Source organism: Callithrix jacchus, chromosome 7 (assembly GCF_049354715.1).
Source record: "Callithrix jacchus isolate 240 chromosome 7, calJac240_pri, whole genome shotgun sequence".
Classification (NCBI taxonomy): domain Eukaryota; kingdom Metazoa; phylum Chordata; class Mammalia; order Primates; family Cebidae; genus Callithrix; species Callithrix jacchus.
The window spans coordinates 61,514,254-61,532,459 of NC_133508.1; the positions used below are offsets into that span (position 1 = coordinate 61,514,254).

At 39.5% G+C, this 18,206-nt stretch overlaps 1 protein-coding gene across 2 annotated transcripts in view; it reads left to right on the forward strand.

Moving 5' to 3' along the window:
- The window catches only part of CLIC4 (chloride intracellular channel 4), a 92,352-nt gene that overhangs the window by 48,327 nt on the left and 25,819 nt on the right, over window positions 1-18,206 (forward strand). For both annotated transcript variants that reach the window (XM_078330765.1, XM_002750433.6), the window contains 2 exons: window positions 6,821-6,930; window positions 16,259-16,384. In XM_078330765.1, the coding sequence (XP_078186891.1) occupies window positions 6,875-6,930; window positions 16,259-16,384 (182 nt within the window). In that variant the 5' untranslated portion in view covers window positions 6,821-6,874. The remainder of the gene's footprint in view (window positions 1-6,820; window positions 6,931-16,258; window positions 16,385-18,206) is intronic.

Below are 18,206 nucleotides of genomic sequence, written 5' to 3' on the forward strand. Positions count from 1 at the left end.
GGAGGCTGAGGCAGGAGAGTCGCTTGAACCTGGGAGGCGGAGGTTGCAGTGAGCTGAGATCATACCACTGCACTCCAGCCTGGGTGACAAGAGCAAAACTCCATCTCAAAAAAAAAAAAAAAAAAGTAGCCAGGTATGGTGGCGCATGCTTGTACTTCCAGCTGCTCCAGAGGCTGAGGCGGGAGAATCGCCTGAACCTGGGAGGTGGAGGTTGCTGTGAGCTGAAATCATGCCAGTGTACTCCAGCCTGGGCAATGGACTGAGATTCCATCTAAAAAAAAAAAAAAAGAAAAAAGAAAGAAAGAAATTTGAGCTTTTTCCATGATTTTACTGTGTGTGTATGTTTGTGTTTGTGTGTGTGTGTGTGTAATATATATATTTTAAATAGTGACAGGGTCTTGCTCTGTTACTCAGGCTGGAATGCAGTGGTATAATCATGGCTTGCTGCAATTTTGGACTCCTGGGCTCCAGTAATTTCCTACCTCAGCCTCCTGAATAACCAGGACTGCAGGAATGTGTCACCATGCTGGCTAACTTTCTAATTTTTTGGTAGAGATGGGGTTTTGCTTGGTTGCCCAGGCTGATCTCAAACTCCTGGCTTCAAGTGATCCTCCTGCCTTGGCCTTCCAAAGTGTTGGGATTACCAGTATGAACCATTGTGTGTGGCCTTTTTTATACTTAAAAAAAATTTCAAAAATAAAATAACAATATTTCATCTGACTAGTAGCTCCCAATTGTCTAATGCTGTTAAAACTTTGGAAAAATTGTTCATGGTGTTGTTTCTTATTTGACTTGTCATTAGTGGTTAATAAAAAAGGGACTTTTCCCAGGTCTGTGTTGAAGAATATGCATCCTTTTATTTATGTGTGCATGAAGGAAAGTGCTTATTAGGAGTATGAGATGTGTAACAAGCTTCTGATATACCTGAAACAAAAGTCAATTTACTTTGCTAGAAAATTATAGAGAAAGGAGGCAGTCAGTCACCTGTGAAAGGAAGGGGGGCATTTGTATCCTGACCAGGTGTTCATGAACTGTTCTGTATCCTGAGATTCTTTTGCCCATGCTCGAGGACTGGCTCTGCAGACCATTGTAGGAGATTGTGTATGGTGACTGATGTGTAGCCAGTCCTCATTCTCCAGGCTAGAGTGCAGTGGTACGATCTCAGCTCTCTGCAACCTTCACCTGCCCGGTTCAAGTGATTGCTCTGCCTCAGCCTCCTGAGTAGCTGGGATTGCAGGTGCACGCCACCATGCCTGGCTAACTTTTTTTATTTTAGTAGAGACAGGGTTTCACTGTGTTAGCCAGGATGGTCACGATCTCCTGACCTCATGATCCGCCTGCCTCAGCGTCCCAAAGTGCTGGGGTTACAGGCATGAGCCACCACACCTGGCCCTATAACATCTTTATTATGTCTTCTCTACCAACTTAATGATTTTAACACTGCTTTGACAGGCACCTTGGGAAATTTTAGTTAATTTTACAGATTAAATGGAGGAAGATAAAGACCTTGAGTCAGAGTCAGACTAGTTCTTTTTTTTTTTTTGAGACAGAATTTTGCTCCTGTCACCCAGGCTGGAGTACAATGGCTCAATCTCGGCTCACTGCAACCTCTGCCTCCCAGATTCAAGTGATTCTCCTGCTTCAGCCTCCCAAGTAGCTGGGATTACAGTCATGAGCCACCACACCTGACCAGTTTTGCATTTCTAGCAGAGACAGGTTTTCTCCATGTTGGTCAGGCTGGTCTTGAACTCCCAACCTTAGGTGATCCACCTGCCTCCACTCCCAAAGTGCTGGGACCGCAGGTGTGAGCCACTGTGCCTGGCCCAGACTGATTCTTTTTTTTTCCAAAAATATTAAATTAAATTAAAAAAAGAAGGGTGCCTGGAATATAGTCAACAGTCAGTACATTTACACTGCTATTGCTGTTATTATGGCTGACGGGAGAGCGTTGCAGAAAAGTGGGGATTAAGTGAGAGACCTCCGGAGAAATAAGGAGGTGATGAGTGTTTGCAGATGCTCCTGCAGCAGGGCGCCATGGATTTGCTTTGATGCAGAGCGCCGCTGGACTCTCCTCACTGCAGATGGAACCACACTGCCAGGGCAGAGGGAGGCAGCCCTCAGAACCGTGCCATGGATGCTAGGCCACAGGGTCGTGCCCATCCTTGGGTGACGAAACCGATCTTCTGCACATGCTTCCCCAGGTGTTTAAAACTCCCTCTCTGAGCAGCCCCGCAGCGCAGCACCCAGCCAGCAGGAGGGAGGGAGGGCCAAGGTGGCTCCCCGGGGAGGCTGGACGACCTCGTCGTCCCCTACCCCTTGCCACCCCGGACTCCCAGACTGGTTCTTTGTCTGCCAAAGCACTGTTTTTTCCCCCCAGTAAGTCTCAAATTTGAATTATGAAGCTAATTGGAAAGGTGTAATGTATTAACATTTTTTTGTCCGTAGTAAATTCACTTGTGTTATCAGTGTTCCATGCTATTAATAGTCAGTGTCTTCAAAAAGGCAACTTTGAGCACCAGTTTGTTAGATAATAGGATGATTTAGTGCTGTAAATTGATTTATATTCTGAGAATCAAATACTCTATCATCCTAACCAATGTTTCTTAATGTATGGTGCTTCAATTTGGAATCTCCTTGAGTGCCTATAACAAAATAAGGATTCCTGGGCCCCAACCCAGGAGTTCTGCTGAATCAGAATCTCTAGATATGAGGCCCCGGGGACCTTCATTTTAAATGTTTTCCTTAGGTTATTTGTATTCACACTAAAATTTAAGAACTAGACCTTTTTTTAGGAAGTACATTTTTGTACAAGTTGTATGTAGCATTAGGAATTAATATTATTTTGCCCTCAAATTCTGTATATTTTGTAATTGATAAGGAATGATTGGATTTTTAAAAAAATTTTTTAAATCAAGCTCAGTTGTAACTGTCCCATGCTGTCTGGTTAGGGTTCTAGTATCCTCTTTATAAGCCCACGTTTTTTGTTTTTGTTTTTTAAACTCCCTTTACCTTTCTATTAGTTTAGGAATTAATGACTTTTTACTGATTTAGCATTTTACTGAAATGCTTCTGAATTTTTTGAATTACTTTAGGATAAACAGTACATTTACCAGCATCTTTGAATGACTTATTGGAGAGTTATTTCTGGCACTCTCCATCGACGTCATGGTCAACAGGCTGTGTTGATCTCTAGCAATGTCAGAACGTTCTCTTCCAGCATTCCAGTTCTCTTTCCTTCCCATCTCTCCTTTTCTTTCTAAACTTGGGGCCAATTCCATGTCTTTGCTATCATGAATAGTGCTGCAGTGAACATATGTATGCTTGTGTTTTTATGGTAGAATGATTTATATTCCTTTGGGTATATATTGAGTAACAGGATTGCTGAGTCAAATGGTAGTTCTGTTTTTAGCTCTTTGAGGACTTGCCACACTGCTTTCCACAAAAGTTTAACTAATTTACACTCCCACCAGCAGTGTATAGTGTTCCCTTTTCCTTGCAACCTTGCCTGTATCTGTTTTTTTTTTTTTTTTAAATCTTTTTAAAAATAGCCATTCTGGTGTGAGATGGTATCTCATTGTGGTTTTGATTTGTATTTCTCTAATGATCAGCATATTGAGCTTTTTTTCATATGCTTTTTGGCTGCATGTATGTCTTCTTTTGAAATTTGTCTGTTCATGTCCATTGCTCACTTTTTAATGGGGTTATATGTGTGTGTGTGTGTTTCATTTGTTTGTTTTGAGAGAGTCTCTCTTTGTTCAGGCTGGAGTGCAGTGGCACGATCTTGGCTCACTGCAACCTCTGCCCCCCAGGTTCAAGCAATTCTCTTGCCTCAGCCTCCCGAGTAGCTGAGATTACAGATGTGTGCCACCATGCCCAGCTATTTTTTGTATTTTTAGTAGAGACAGGGTTTCCCCCTTTTGGCCAGGATGGTCTTGCTCTCTTGACCTTGTGATCTGCCTGCCTTGGCCTCGCAAAGTGCTGGGATTACACGCATGAGCCACTGTGCCCTGGCGGTTGTTTGTTTTATACTTGTAATTTTGTTTAAGTTTCTTATAGATGCTGGATATTAGACCTTTGTCAGATGCATATTTTGTAAATATTTTCTCCCATACTTTAGATTGTCTGTTTACTCTATTGATAGTTTCGTCTGCTGTGCAGAAACTCTTAAGTTTAATTAGATCCTGTTTGTCAACTTTTACTTTTGTTGCAGTTTTTTTTTTTTTTTTTTGAACTGGAGTCTTACTCTGTCCCTCAGGCCGGAGTGCAGTGGCTCGATCTCGACTCACTGCAACCTTCGCCTCCTGGGTTCAGGTGATTCTTCTGCCTCAGCCTCCCGAGTAGCTGGAACTCCAGGTATGTGCCACCATGCCTGGCTAATTTTTGTATTTTTAGTAGAGACAGGGTTTTCTTGGCCAGGCTGGTCTCAAACTCCTGATCTTGTGATCCACCTGCCTCGGCCTCCCAAAGTTCTGGGATTATAGGCATGAGCCACCATGCCCAGTCACTTTGGTTCCAATTGTTTTTGTCATCTTCATCATGAAATCTTTGCCAGTTCCTATGTCTGGAATGGTACTGACTAGGTTGTCTTCCAGGGTTATTATAGTTTTGGGTTTTATATTTAAGTCTTTAATCCATCTTGAGTGGAATATGGTGTAAGGAAGTTTTAATCTTCTGCATATTGCTAGCCAGTTATCCCAATATTAAATATGGAGTCTTTTCCCCATTGTTTGTTTTTATCAGCTTTGTTGAAGATCAGATGGTTGTAGGTGTGTGGCCTTATTTCTGGGGTCTGCTTGAGGGTGGAGGGTGGGAAGAGGGAGAGGATCAGAAAAAATAACTATTGGGTTACTAGGCTTAGTACCTGGGTGATGAAATAATCTGTACAACAAACCCCTGTGTCATGAGTTTACCTATATACAAACCTACGCATAATGCCCCTGAACCTAAACTAAAAGTTTAAAATAAGCAACAACAACCTTGGTGCACACATGATGGGACTAAAAAAGATTTGTACCACTCTGAGTTTTAGGAAAATCCACCTTATCATTGAGCTTCGGGAAGCCAACTGTGCCATTCATTAAGTAGGATTAGGAATAGAATTATAAAGATATCTTTTGTTATTTTCTTGCTCCCTAAAGGAATTTGTAAATAGGATATGGGCCGGGTGTGGTGGTGCATGCCTGTAGTCTTAGCTACTGGGGAGGGTTTCTTAAGTCCATGAATTTGAAACTGCAATATGCTATGATTGTGCCTGTGAGTAACCACTGCATACCAGCCTGGGCAACATAGTTAGATCCTATCTCTAATTGAAAAAAATAAACAAAACAGGATATGGGATGTTTATAATAAATATTTTTTAGAGATAGGCACACCTACAAGTTTCCCTTTTTACTTTGCCTTATAAAGAATCCTGTCTGGTAGAATGAAAAATGATTTTTGCATTTCATAAATCCATAACAGACTTTGCCTTTGCCCTGAGGCAAGGATATATGTACACCCTAGGAATTACTGTTCTGTCCAACACAGCAGCCATTAGTCACATATAGCTATTTAAATTATAAAAACGTATTATTTATGTTTTAAATGATAAATTATACTCATGTGCTCCATATGCCAGTGGTCTCAAAAGATTTTAATTTGTATTTCTATTCTACCTTTTCTATGTTTGGATGTGTCTAGATATACAGAAAACTTACCATTATATTCCACCTGCCTACAGTATTCAGTACAGTAACATGCTGTGCAGGTTTGTAGCCTAGGAGCAGTAGGCTATATATACCATGTAGACTAGGTACGTAGGGCAGGCTATATCATCTAGGTTTGTGTAAGCATACCCTATGATGCTTGTACAATGCCAGAATCGCCTAGCAGCATATTTCTCAAAATGTGTTCCTATCAGTAAATGATACATGACTGTAATTTAAAATTAATAAAACAAAAATCAGTTCACTTGAACTAGCCCCATTTTAAGTACTTCCTAGCCAAATGTTGCTAGTGGCTACCATATGGGACATTGGCAATATGGATCATCTCCATCACTGCAGAGAGTTCTCTTGGGCAGTGCTATACTATACTCAACTTTTTTTTTGAGATGGAGTCTTGCTCTGTTGCCCAGGCTAGAATGCAGTGGCATGATCTTGGCTTGCAGCAACCTCTACCTCCCAGATTCAAGTAATTTTCTTGCCTCAGCCTTCCAAGTAGCTGGGACTACAGGCGCCCGCTACCACACCCAGCAAAATTTCATATTTTTAGTACAGACGGGGTTTCACCATATTGGCCAGGCTGGTCTCAAACTCCTGACCTTGTGATCCACCCTCTTTGGCCTCCCAAAGTGCTGGGATTACAGGTATGAGCCACTGCGCCCAACCCTAGACTTGTCATTTTTAAGAAAAGAAACAGGCAAGCGTTAGCTGGGTGCAATGGCTCATGCCTGTAATCCCAGCACTTTGGGAGACTGAGAATGGCAGATCACTTGAGCCCAGGAGTTCAAGACCAACCTGGATAACATGGTGAAACCCTGTCTCTACTGAAAATATTAAAAATTAGCCAGGATAGTGGTGCGTGCCAGTGGCACTAGCTGCTTGGGAGGTTAAGATGGAAGGATTGCTGGAGTCTAGGAGGAGGAGGTTGCAGTGAGCCGAGATCACACCACTGTACTCCAGCCTGGGTGACAGAAGGAGACTCTGTCTCCAAAAAAAAAAAAAAAAGGGCTAATGGAAGAACAAAATAATAAAGACCTAAGTTTCTTAAAATTCAGAAAAAGATATGTTGAGTATCATCACTTTGACGTTGTTTTTTAATGTTTAATTCTGTTTTCCAGGCTGGCAGTGATGGTGAAAGCATAGGAAACTGCCCCTTTTCCCAGAGGCTCTTCATGATTCTTTGGCTCAAAGGAGTTGTATTTAGTGTCACAACTGTTGATCTGAAAAGGTAAGACACGGTCGCAGTTTGCAATCAGTCAACTTAAGCTGAACTGTCTTTTCAGTTTGATCCTATTTTAACTTTGATGGCATGTATTCTCTAAAGGAAATATATTAAAGGTTTGCTAGTTTATGGACAAACAACTTGTATATACAAGTCACGCTCTCAGTATACTGCATGTGACTACTCAGTCTTTTTTAGGAACTTTTGTATGTTTACCTTAAATTTTATGAGCGGCACCAGGAACTAAGTTTTAGTGTAGATGCAGTGAAAGCCTTGACTTTTCCAGTTTGAACATGGAGTCATGAAGAACTTTCTAAGCAGAATCTTGGCCCCGAATGTGTTAAACATATGATCTATATAATCTGGATCTTTAAAGACAAGGATTTTTAGGAGGTTGAATACCATTATTATCAATTTCATTTAATTTACTTTTTAGGGAATAATAGTAATTTTCTATAGCATGATTTTAATCATATTTGTTTACATCTATTGTAAAATAAGAGCAGTTATCTGTGGCCCCTGATTGTTCTTAAGGGAAGAGTTGTTTGCAGCTTTCTCTCCTGGATGACTTTATGGCTTATTTTCTATAGTGGAGAGGGCTGAGAAGAGCCCTGATGAGTAGAAAGCTCTGTTTTATTCAGAAATGTCTATTTGCCTTTAGCAAACAGGTCTGGGGTGAAGAACATTTATACATCCTCTTCCACAAAAGATTTAAATCAAGGATTAAGAATAGTTGTATTATTGGGAAAATCTAGGGTTTGGCAGTGGTTTCCCCTTAATGCAAGTGTTACGTGTGATTTGTTATTATACTTATTTTTAAAGCTATTATATTAGTTCATTCTCACATTGCTATAAAGAACTACCTGAGACTGGATAATTCATAAAGAAAAGAGGTTTGATTGACTTATAGTTCTACAGGCTGTACAGGAAACATGGCTGGGGAGGCCTCAGGAGACTTAAAATTATGGCAGGAGGCAAAGGGGAAGCAGACACATCTTACATGGCTGGAGAAGGAAGAAGAGAGAAGTAGGGAGGTGTTACACACTTTTAAACAACCATATCTTGTAAGAACTCACTATCACAAGAAGAGCAAGGGAAGTCAGCTCTTGTGATCCAGTCACTTCCCACAAGGCCCCTCTTCCAACATTGAAGATTATAATTTAATATGAGATTTGGGCAGGGATACAAATTTAAACCATCAAGTCATGAACAATGTCCAGGAAAGAATAATGACACCCTATCACTTGATAAAGTGGCAGAATTCATATGTGTTATCCCTCTGAGCATCACATGCTGATAGTTAAATCTGAAAGCTATAATTTCATTTCCAGTTCTATGTTAGTGTACTCAGATTACTGTCATTCCCTTAAAATATATTTTTACTTACTGCTAGTACATAGATTTGAAATTTTACAGACTTTAAAATTTATTGAAAATAAGCCATAAAGTCATCTAGGTACCCCTTTAGTTATGTATATAAATTCAAGATTACACACTTATAATCGAGTTAAAACTACAAGCTCTTGGGAAGACATTACCTCGTTCATGTTGGGCAGAGATGTTGTAAGAATGAAATAAGCCATGTAGTTACCCTTCTATTACTGTTTTCTTCATACATGCATACACAAAGAAAGTTTCTCAATATAACTCCTAAAAATAGACTTTGCCACCATGCACACACCCTTACTGTGTCCTAAAATACATGAATTTCTCCTATTCCACTTTTGGCTTGGAGCAAGTGAGTTGACTGCCATGCTTTGAAAAAGCCTTCATTGAATAGTTTAATACTTAATTGTGATGCATACCAGTAATAGTGCCATAAACGATGGGAATCTGGGTCAGAAAAGGAAGTAAACTCATTATAGCTATTTCAGAGTTGTCTTGTTTCTTTTCATTTAGACTTTTTAAAGGCATTATTCATATAGGTTGATCCCATGTTTGCAGATTTGCATATATATGTTAAAGTGTATATGTGGAAATATGTGTAAGTATATATATTTAAGTGCATATGTTAAGTATGTGTATAAAAACATGGGAGACAGGCATTCAGGACCTCATAAATAGAAAATATCTAAGAACATATATGTTTATTACCTAGGACATTTTATAAAATCAACAGCAGAGAGCACTTAAAATTGAAGCTTATATTCTTTGGTCTTCTTTAGCAATCATAGGTCTCCAGTAAAGCTAAAAAATGCTTCTTAGAACAATTAAAACTATATAAGTAGTACATGAAAATGAGTCCCTACCATCCCTACCCCCTAGTCATCAACTTCCTCTTCAGAAAGAATTTATTTTAGGCTTGGTCTTTATCCTTCCAAATCTTTTCTTTTTTTTTTTCTTTCTTTTATTATTATTATTATTATTATTTCTGAGACAGGGTCTGCCTCTGTCACCGAGGCTGGATGGAGTGCAGTAACATGATCATGGCTTACTGTAGCCTTGAGCTCCTGGGCTCAAGTAATCCTCCAGCCTCAGCCTCCCAGGTAGCTAGGACTATAGGCATTTACTACCACACCTATGTAATTTTTTAAGAGACAAGGTCTCCCTGTGTTGCCTAGGCTGGTCTTGAACTCCTGGGCTCAAGTAGTCCTCTGGCCTTGGCCTCTGAAAGTGCTGGCATTACAGACATAAGCCACTGTGCCCAACCTCGTCCAGATCTTTTCTATGTGTTTACACACTTATAATCTTGAACAAAATTTTAAAGAGAAGGTGCCTCAAGAAAGTGAACATTGGCTCAAAACAAAAACAAAACCCACCAGTATATATGAAAGTTATCACATATCTCTAGTACCTTTCATAATATAATCTTAATCATAAAACATTAAATGTGACTCTTTTTAGAAATTTGTAGGGGAGAAAATGCCCATAGTACTTATTTTCCTGCTTTTCCCGGTAATTGCATAATTTCTCGGTGAGAAGTACTGACTCCAGAACAAACCAGTTGAGAACAATAGAACTCCTCTGAGAGTTACTTAGCAGCTCACTGTATGATTTGAAAAAATGGTTGTTACATGACATTTCATCCATAAGAACAAGCCCATTTCTAGTTCTGGCACTGTGTGACATGTTCTCTTTGAATCTCTGTTGGCATTAATGACTGGTAGTGTTCATGTGTCCCTTGTGAGGCTTTGAACAATCTCCCATTCCTTGCCTGCTTGAGCAGCCTTAATGGTTGAGTGGGAGTCATTTGTAAACCTAATTTTCTGTTCATATTGCAATTGAAAGAACGTTTAGATTTTAAAAAGTGCCCAGGCTTCAGAAAGAATTTCGAGTTTTTACATCAATGATTTGAACAAAAGCTTCAGATAATATAAGTGAAAATATTAAAATTGGGGGCATAAAGATGTTCTGGCATGTCATCAGTTGGGAAACAACCATGGCATAGTATAGAAAGTTTCAGGAGTAAGACCTGGCTGTGTATGAAGAGAGCCCTGTCACTGATTTCACTGGGACCTTGTGCAAGCTGCCTCATCTTCCTTGGAGTCAGTTACCTCATATTTAAATTCAGGAAAAAGGAAGGGAAAAAACTTCACTTTTGTAATAGTTTAAAACATTACCATGGAACTATGAAACTGATAGTTCTGCATATCTTAGAAACACAGAAGAAAATCTGATTCCAAAATAGACTCTTCAGATAGTTTTATTTTCATTATCATGTCTCTGTGTTTCCACCCTTCTGAAAACAGTCTGCAGTAACTTGAGAAATCAGTTCAATTTCTGCTATCTTCAGTAGCAGCAGCATGAATGACACATGCCAAGAGACTAAATGGAATGAGATGGGCCTGTCTTTAAGAGAAATCATCTATTTCCTGCTGCTGGCCAGACAGGAAAGTCAGACTCCATTTTTCCCCTTTGTAAAGTTGACTTGAGCTACATGAAGCACTTGTTAGAATAGTCCTAAAATTCAAAATAATTGTGTTTTATGACTGTATTCAGAATCACATGTGTACTCAGTGTGTGTGACTGAATGTATGTGTATGTGTGGGTGGATGGTGGTGTGTGTGTGTGTGTGTGTGTGTGTGTGTGTGAACATGGGAGGTGGAGTTTGCAGTGAGCTGAAATCACGCCAGCCTGAACAACAGGGCAAGTCTTCATCTCAAAAAAAAAAAAAAAAAGAATCATGGAATCTATATTTGAAATCTTTTCATGGGTGCTGCTTTTTTTTTTTTTTTTGAAGTATTTCTCCCCAGATTGACTTTAAAATTGACATTAAGAGCAGACAGATTAACAATATTTAATTCATATCAGTAAAATGTTTTTTAATATTTTATATCAAGATGATCTTGTTGCATGTAAAATTCTTTTAACTGGTTGAACTGGGACAAAGACAAATTCGTACTGACGAGGAGTCTTGGTGTGTGTGTTTTGTTGAGTCCATGATTAATTTGTTCAGTTAGTGACTTGACTATCAGTCAAGCCAAAATATATCAAATCTAGTAAAGCATAATTAATATACTAAAGTGTTTTGAGACAAATACTTCTGATTCTATAGTGTTAACTTTTGTGGGTTTGTTGTTGTTGTTGTTATATATTTATATAGTGTCCAGTAGTCTCTTGATATATGTGAATTAATTTTATGCCTTGAAAATCAGCACCTTCAAAAAGGAAACTCGATTTTTTTCGTTGCTGTTGTTGTTCTCTTTCTGGAGAAAAAAGCTCAAAAGGAGCTCAATTTAAAAGATAAGACCTATATACCTAGTACTTTTTTCTTCATTTGGCAAGTCAACTTGTTACAGATAGGTCATCTTCAAGAGCCAGCCCCAGTGTCTTAGAGCTATGCTGCACTTATTTCATACCAAGCAACTGGAACTGAGCCACCAGCCCAACTTCCTCCAATTGTTGCAAGGGTACTGAACTACATTTTAATAGAAATTAAGCCATTTAACTCTTAAAACGTTAGCCCCTATAGGAGTTCTCCTTTCCTTTCTTTCCCTTTCTTTTTTTTTTAATTTCTTTTTCTTCACCTAGAATGACAATGGGGAACAACAGAATAATTTATTTCATCTGAATGACTACCATGATATGTGAGGCTAAAAATAATAAACCCAAAACACTGAAGACTATTTGCGCCCTATTGCAAGGCATGAATTCTGTGCACTTTGCTCTTGATCTCATGAAAGGGAAACATTTGAATGAGTTTTAATCAGTTGTTGAGTATTTACTGAAGGCCTTTTTCGAAGTAAACCAAAAATGTCTTGAAATTTTTCGCCATTTCCTATTGCCTCAGTTTCATTTATCTCAAACTGCAATTCTTACAGTGTTAAGTCTCTGTGAAACATCTGTAAAATGAGCCTTTGTGGGTCAAACAGAACACCTGAGGCCTGAGAATGCCAGGTGGGAACTGCAGATTGAAGAATCTTAGATTCTGTTTGGTTGATACATAGCTTGTGAGTGAATCAGATTACCGTCTAGATCTTGTCCATTTATTTGAAGTCTGCTAATACATTTGGAGGCACTAAAGTTTCTTCTCAAATCCTTCACTTGGAATCAGGACCTGCTATAGTTGTCTGTCATCTCAATGGTTAATCCTGGAAAACAGTTTTATTGCTTTTTTTATTTAAAAAAAATATATAGCTTTTCAACCAAAACAAGATAGACTATTCACTAATCACAAATATTAATGGAAAATGGGTAATCATATGCCTTTTTAAACTTTCCTTGGTTGTACATGTGACTCTAAATCAGTTTTTATTACCAATCAGTTAATTCTAGGTAACCATTTATGAACCATCAGTTCTATTAAAGTTAAAACTGCCAATCTTATTTCCTGCATAATGCTTTGTTAATGTGATACTAAAAGTGGTAATGAGTTTCATTTGCATCTTTTAGGTGACTTTCACATGCCTTATTTGATTTAATCTTTACAAAGCAGGTGTTATAAAGAGGAAATCCAGACTCAAAGAGGTTGTTAATTTACTTAGTCATGTAGCTGGTAAATGGCAGAGCTTTTCCATTTGGGACTTCAGGCCAGTCCTTTTTAGTCAGACTTGGTTCTTTTTTTCTCTGATATGCTAGCTTTCTCCCTCCCCTAATAAAATTTTTAAGACCGGGTTTCACCATGTTGGTCAGGCTGGTCTTGAACTCCCGACCTCAGGTGATCCGCCTGCCTTGGCCTCGAAAGTGCTTGGATTACAGGCATGAGCCACCACGCCCGGCCAATAAATGTTCTTATTTGGAAGCCAGGGGCAATGGCATGCTCTCTATTCCCAGCTACTCACAGCTAAGGATCTCTTGAACCCAGGAGTTTGAAGACAGCTTGGGCAACATAGCAAGAGAGAGAGAGACCCCTGTCTCTAAAAAAGATTGAATAAAAATTTAAAAAATTAAGAAGTTTTTTGTTTAGATAGCTTAAAAGCTTTCATAATTAGTTATAGACGTAATGGGTATTATTTATTTTGTCCTACATGCCCTACCCCACCTACCCATGTGGGTTTTTTTGTTTTGTTTTGTTTTTAAAGCATCGAAACCTCCTTCTCCTTTCTCTCATCTACCCGGTTCTTTAAAAAACTACTTGTGAAAACACACTTATTACCTTACACTTAGGCATTTAATTTGACTGTTTGTTAGTTATAAAAATGTTAATGGAGGTGGGCATGGTGGTTTACCCTTGTAATCCCAGAACTTTGGGAGGCTGAGGCGGGTGGATCACCTGAGGTCAGGAGTTTGAGACCAGCCTGACCAACATGGTGAAACCCCATACTAAAAATACAAAAATTACCCAGGCATAGTGGCAGGCACCTGTAATCCCAGCTACTCAGGAGGCCGAGTCAGGAGAATCGCTTGAACCTGGGAGGCAGAGATTGCAGTGAGCCAAGATCGCACCATTGCACTCCAGCCTGGGTGACGGAGTGAGACTCTGCCTCAAAAAAAAAAAAGTTCTAATGGATATGTTTATGACTTTGGAGTGAGAAAATTGTTTTCCAGGTAATCACAATTTATATATGATAAGATTAAAGAACATTTTTTTTTCTTGAGAGAGATTCCCGTTCTGTTGCCCAGGCTAGAAGTGCGGTGGTAAGATCTCAGCTCACTGCAACCTCCACCTTCCAGGTTCAAGCAATTCTCCTGCCTCAGCCTCCCGAGTAGCTGGGACTACAGGTGTGTACCACCACGCCCAGCTAATTTTCGTATTTTTAGTAGGGACGGGGTTTTACCATGTTGCCCAAGTTCGGCTTGAGCTCCTGACCTCAGGTGATCCACCCACCTGCCTTGGCCCCCCCAAAGTGCTGGGATTATAGGTGTGAGCCACCATTCCTGGCTGATATTCTTTATTTTATTCAAATTCTGTGCATTTATGGAAGGAAAGAAGAAGGAAGGCAGGCAGGCTAACTTAATAACAAGATAAACAACTCTGCACTATAATATGAGGGATAAACATTCTTTGAAATAATGTTATTATATTGCTTTTAAGTAGAAGTTTTTATAAGTTTGCTTTTTTAATTAAAGTTTTCAAACATGCATAAGAATAGAACAAACTTCTCCATAAACCTGATTCATTTATCAAGATTTTGCCACATTTGCTTTGTCCCTTTTCTCTTATTTTCTTTGCTGAAATGTTTTAAAGTAAATGCTAGACACCATGTCATTTCACCCCTACTTACTTCAGTGTATGACTTCAAACAGGGTAGACATTTTCTCCTCTAACCACATTGCTGTTCTGTCCTGCAGTTCCTAGTATACAATTTGAGATTTCCCTGGTTATCTCTGAAATATCTTTTTATCTTTGGTTGGTTTGTTTAAATCAATATCCAAGCAATTTTTCCCACTGCAGCCTCTACCTCCTGGGCTCAACCAATCCTCCCACTTCAGCCTCCCAAGCAGCTGGGACTACAGGCACATGCCACGACACCCAGCTAATTAAAAAAAATTTTTTTATAGGGATGGGGTCTCACTGTGTTGCCCAGGCTGGTCTTTCTCCAACTCCTGGACTCAAGCAATCCTCCTGCCTTGGCCTCTAAGGTTACAGTTATGAGCCACTGTACCCAGCCTGCCCAAGAGGCTTGATTAGAACCTCTTTGATAGGGCAAGGTGTGGTGGCTCAAGCCTGTAATCCCAGCACTTTGGGAGGCCGAGGCAGGTGGATCACGAGGTCCAGAGATCAAGACCATCCTGGTCAACATGGTGAAACCCCGTCTCTACTAAAAATACAAAAAATTAGCTGGGCATGGTGGCGCGTGCCTGTAATCCCAGCTTCTCAGGAGGTTGAGGCAGGAGAATTGCCTGAACCCAGGAGGCGGAGGTGGCGTGAACCGAGATTGTGCCATTGCACTCCAGCCTGGGTAACAAGAGCGAAACTCCGCCTCAAAAAAAAAAAAAAAAAAAAAACCCGCTTTGATAATATTTCATTTCTTATCTTCTTGTTTTTTTTTGAGAAGGAATCTTGCTCTCTCGCCCAGGCTGGAATGCAATGGCACGATTTCAACTCGCTACAATCTCCACCTCCCGGGTTCAAGTGATTCTCCTACCTTCAGCCTCATGAGTAGCTGGGATTACAGGCTTGTGCCACTATGCCCAGCTAATTTTTGTATTTCTAGTAGAGACGGGGTTTTGCCATGTTGGCCAGGATGATCTCGAACTCCCAACCTTGTGATCCGCCCACCTTGGCCTCCCAAAGTCCTGGGATTACTGGCATGAGCCAACATGCCAAGCCTTTTTTTTTTTTTTTCTTTTTTAGGCAGGGTCTCGCTCTGTCACCTAGGCTGGAGCGCAGTGGCACGTTCTCACCTCACCTCAATCTCTGCCTTCTGGGTTCAAGTGATTCTCCTGCCTCAGCCACCTAAGTAGCTGGGACTACAGGCACATGCCACAATACCTGGCTAATTTTTTTGTATTATTAGTAGAGATGGGGTTTCACCATGCTGGCCAGGCTGGTCTCGAACTCCTGACATCAGGCGATCCGCCTGCCTTGGCCTCCCAAATGGCTGGGATTATGGACATGAGCCACTGCACCCGGACAATTTATTTGTTTTCTTTTTGAGACAGGGTCACTCTGTTGCCCAGGCTGGAGTGTAGTGGTGCGATCATGGCTTACTCCAGTTTCAACTTCCCAGGCTCAAGTAATCCTCCCACCTCAGCCTCCCTAGTAGCCGGGACTATAGGCACACAGCTCCATGCCTGGCTAATTTTTTATATTTTGTAGAGACAGGATCTCACCATGTTGCCCTGGCTGGGTCTCAAACCCCTGGCCTCAAGCAGTCTCCCACCTTGGCCTCCCAAAGTGCTACAATTACAGACGCAAGCCAACGTGCCTGGCCCACTTTGAGAATTTAAAGAATTGTTGCTGTTTTAGTGCAAAAAATGATTTGATTTTGACCAATATTTTGCCCAACAGGAAGCCTGCAGACCTACAGAACTTGGCTCCTGGGACCCACCCACCATTTATAACGTTCAACAGTGAAGTCAAAACGGATGTAAATAAGATTGAGGAATTTCTTGAAGAAGTCTTATGCCCTCCAAAGTGAGTATCAAAGAAAATATGTATGAAAATATTGTCACTTATTTGAAGCTCGTGTTTTTTGTCTGTAGAGGAGACCTTTCTCACAGCATTAATTTGGAATGACTAGGACTCTTTTTTATGTTTCTTATAATCCTACACAGATAGAAGCATTGGTTTCCAGCTAGGCCAATAAGCCATACCAAGAAAGTTGGGGATTTGTCTAAGCTGTAGAGTACATGGTAGAAACAGATTTGGGATGTGTGTGATAGGTCAGGAAAGACTGGTTATTTGTGGACTGTAGGTCTCAAACTGAGAGAGAAATTTAAAGAGGAGAAGGGATGGGGAAAGACACATTCCAACTGAACCCAGTAAGAATGTTTCAGCAAGAGTGTGGCATAGACTCCTATGAGATTTGATTTCAGTTCATTTTAAAATGAACTGAAAGGTATAATAAGACAGTTTCCCTAGGATTCAGAGTTTTTATTTACTTATTTCTTTGAGGTTTTCCAGATCTCTAGGTCCTGCCTGTACTATAATGATAGTTAAATAAATTACAAATATGCAGCTTTGCATCATACTATAATCTTTGCATAGATTCAAAGCATTATTGGTTTCTTTTAGGCTTTTCTTGTTTCATTATACTGAAAATTGACATGTTTTGTTTCTACTGACCCAAACCTTTATTACTCGTTAACTTGACTCTTACCCTCCATGTCCAGATATATTTTCCAGGATTATTGGGATTATTGAGATAGAGGGTTCTCGAATAATTATAGACATACCCTGAAGATATTGTGGGTTAGGTTCCAGACTACCATGATAAAATGAATGTTGCAATAAAATGAGTCACATTATATTTTTGGTTTTCCAGTACATGTAAAAGTTATCTTTACATCGTAGTATATTGTAGTGTTTTAAGTGTGTGATAATGGCATTATGTCTGAAAAAATTATACATACCTTAATTTAAAAATATTTTATTGCTTAAAAAATGCTAATGGTTATCTAAGCCTTCAACAAGTCAATCTTTTTGCCAATGGTGGGTCTTGCCTTGATGTTGCTGGCTATTGACTGATCAGGATGGTGGTTGCTGGTTGAGATGGCTATGGCAATTTCTTGAAATAACAATGAATTTTTCGACATTGATAGACTCTTCCTTTCATGGAAGATTTCTCTGTAACATGCAATACTGTTTGATAGCATTTAAAATTTTTAAAATAAATATTCTTTGCCTGAGGGATACTCTCAAGAGGTCATACGCCCCTGTTTGATAGCATTTTACTCACAATAGAACCTTTTTCAAAATTAGAGTCAATCTTCTGAAACTCTTCTGCTATTTTAACAACTAAGTTGATGTAATATTCTAAATTCCTTGTTGTCATTTATCAATGTTCTTAGCATCTTCACTAAGTATAGATTCTATCTCAAGAAACTATTTTCTTTGCTCATTCATAAGAAGCAACTTCTCATCCATTTAAATTTTATTATGAAGGTAGAACAATTTGATTACATCTTCAAGCTCAACTTTTCTAGTTCTTTTGCTATTTTCAACACATATGTAGTTCCTCCCTCCACTGATGTCTTGAACCTATGAATGTCATCCATGAGGGTTAGAATCCACTTCTTCCAAACTCCTGTTAATGTTCCTATTTAGACCTTCTCTCTTGAATCATGAATGTTCTTAATTGCATCTAGAATGGTAAATCCTTTCCAGGTTTTCAGTTTGCTTTGCCCAGATCCATCAGAGGAATCACTTTCTATGGCCTTATGAAATGCGTTTGTTAGATAATAAGACTTGAAAGTCAAAATTACTATAACTTACGGACTGCAGAATGGATGTTTTG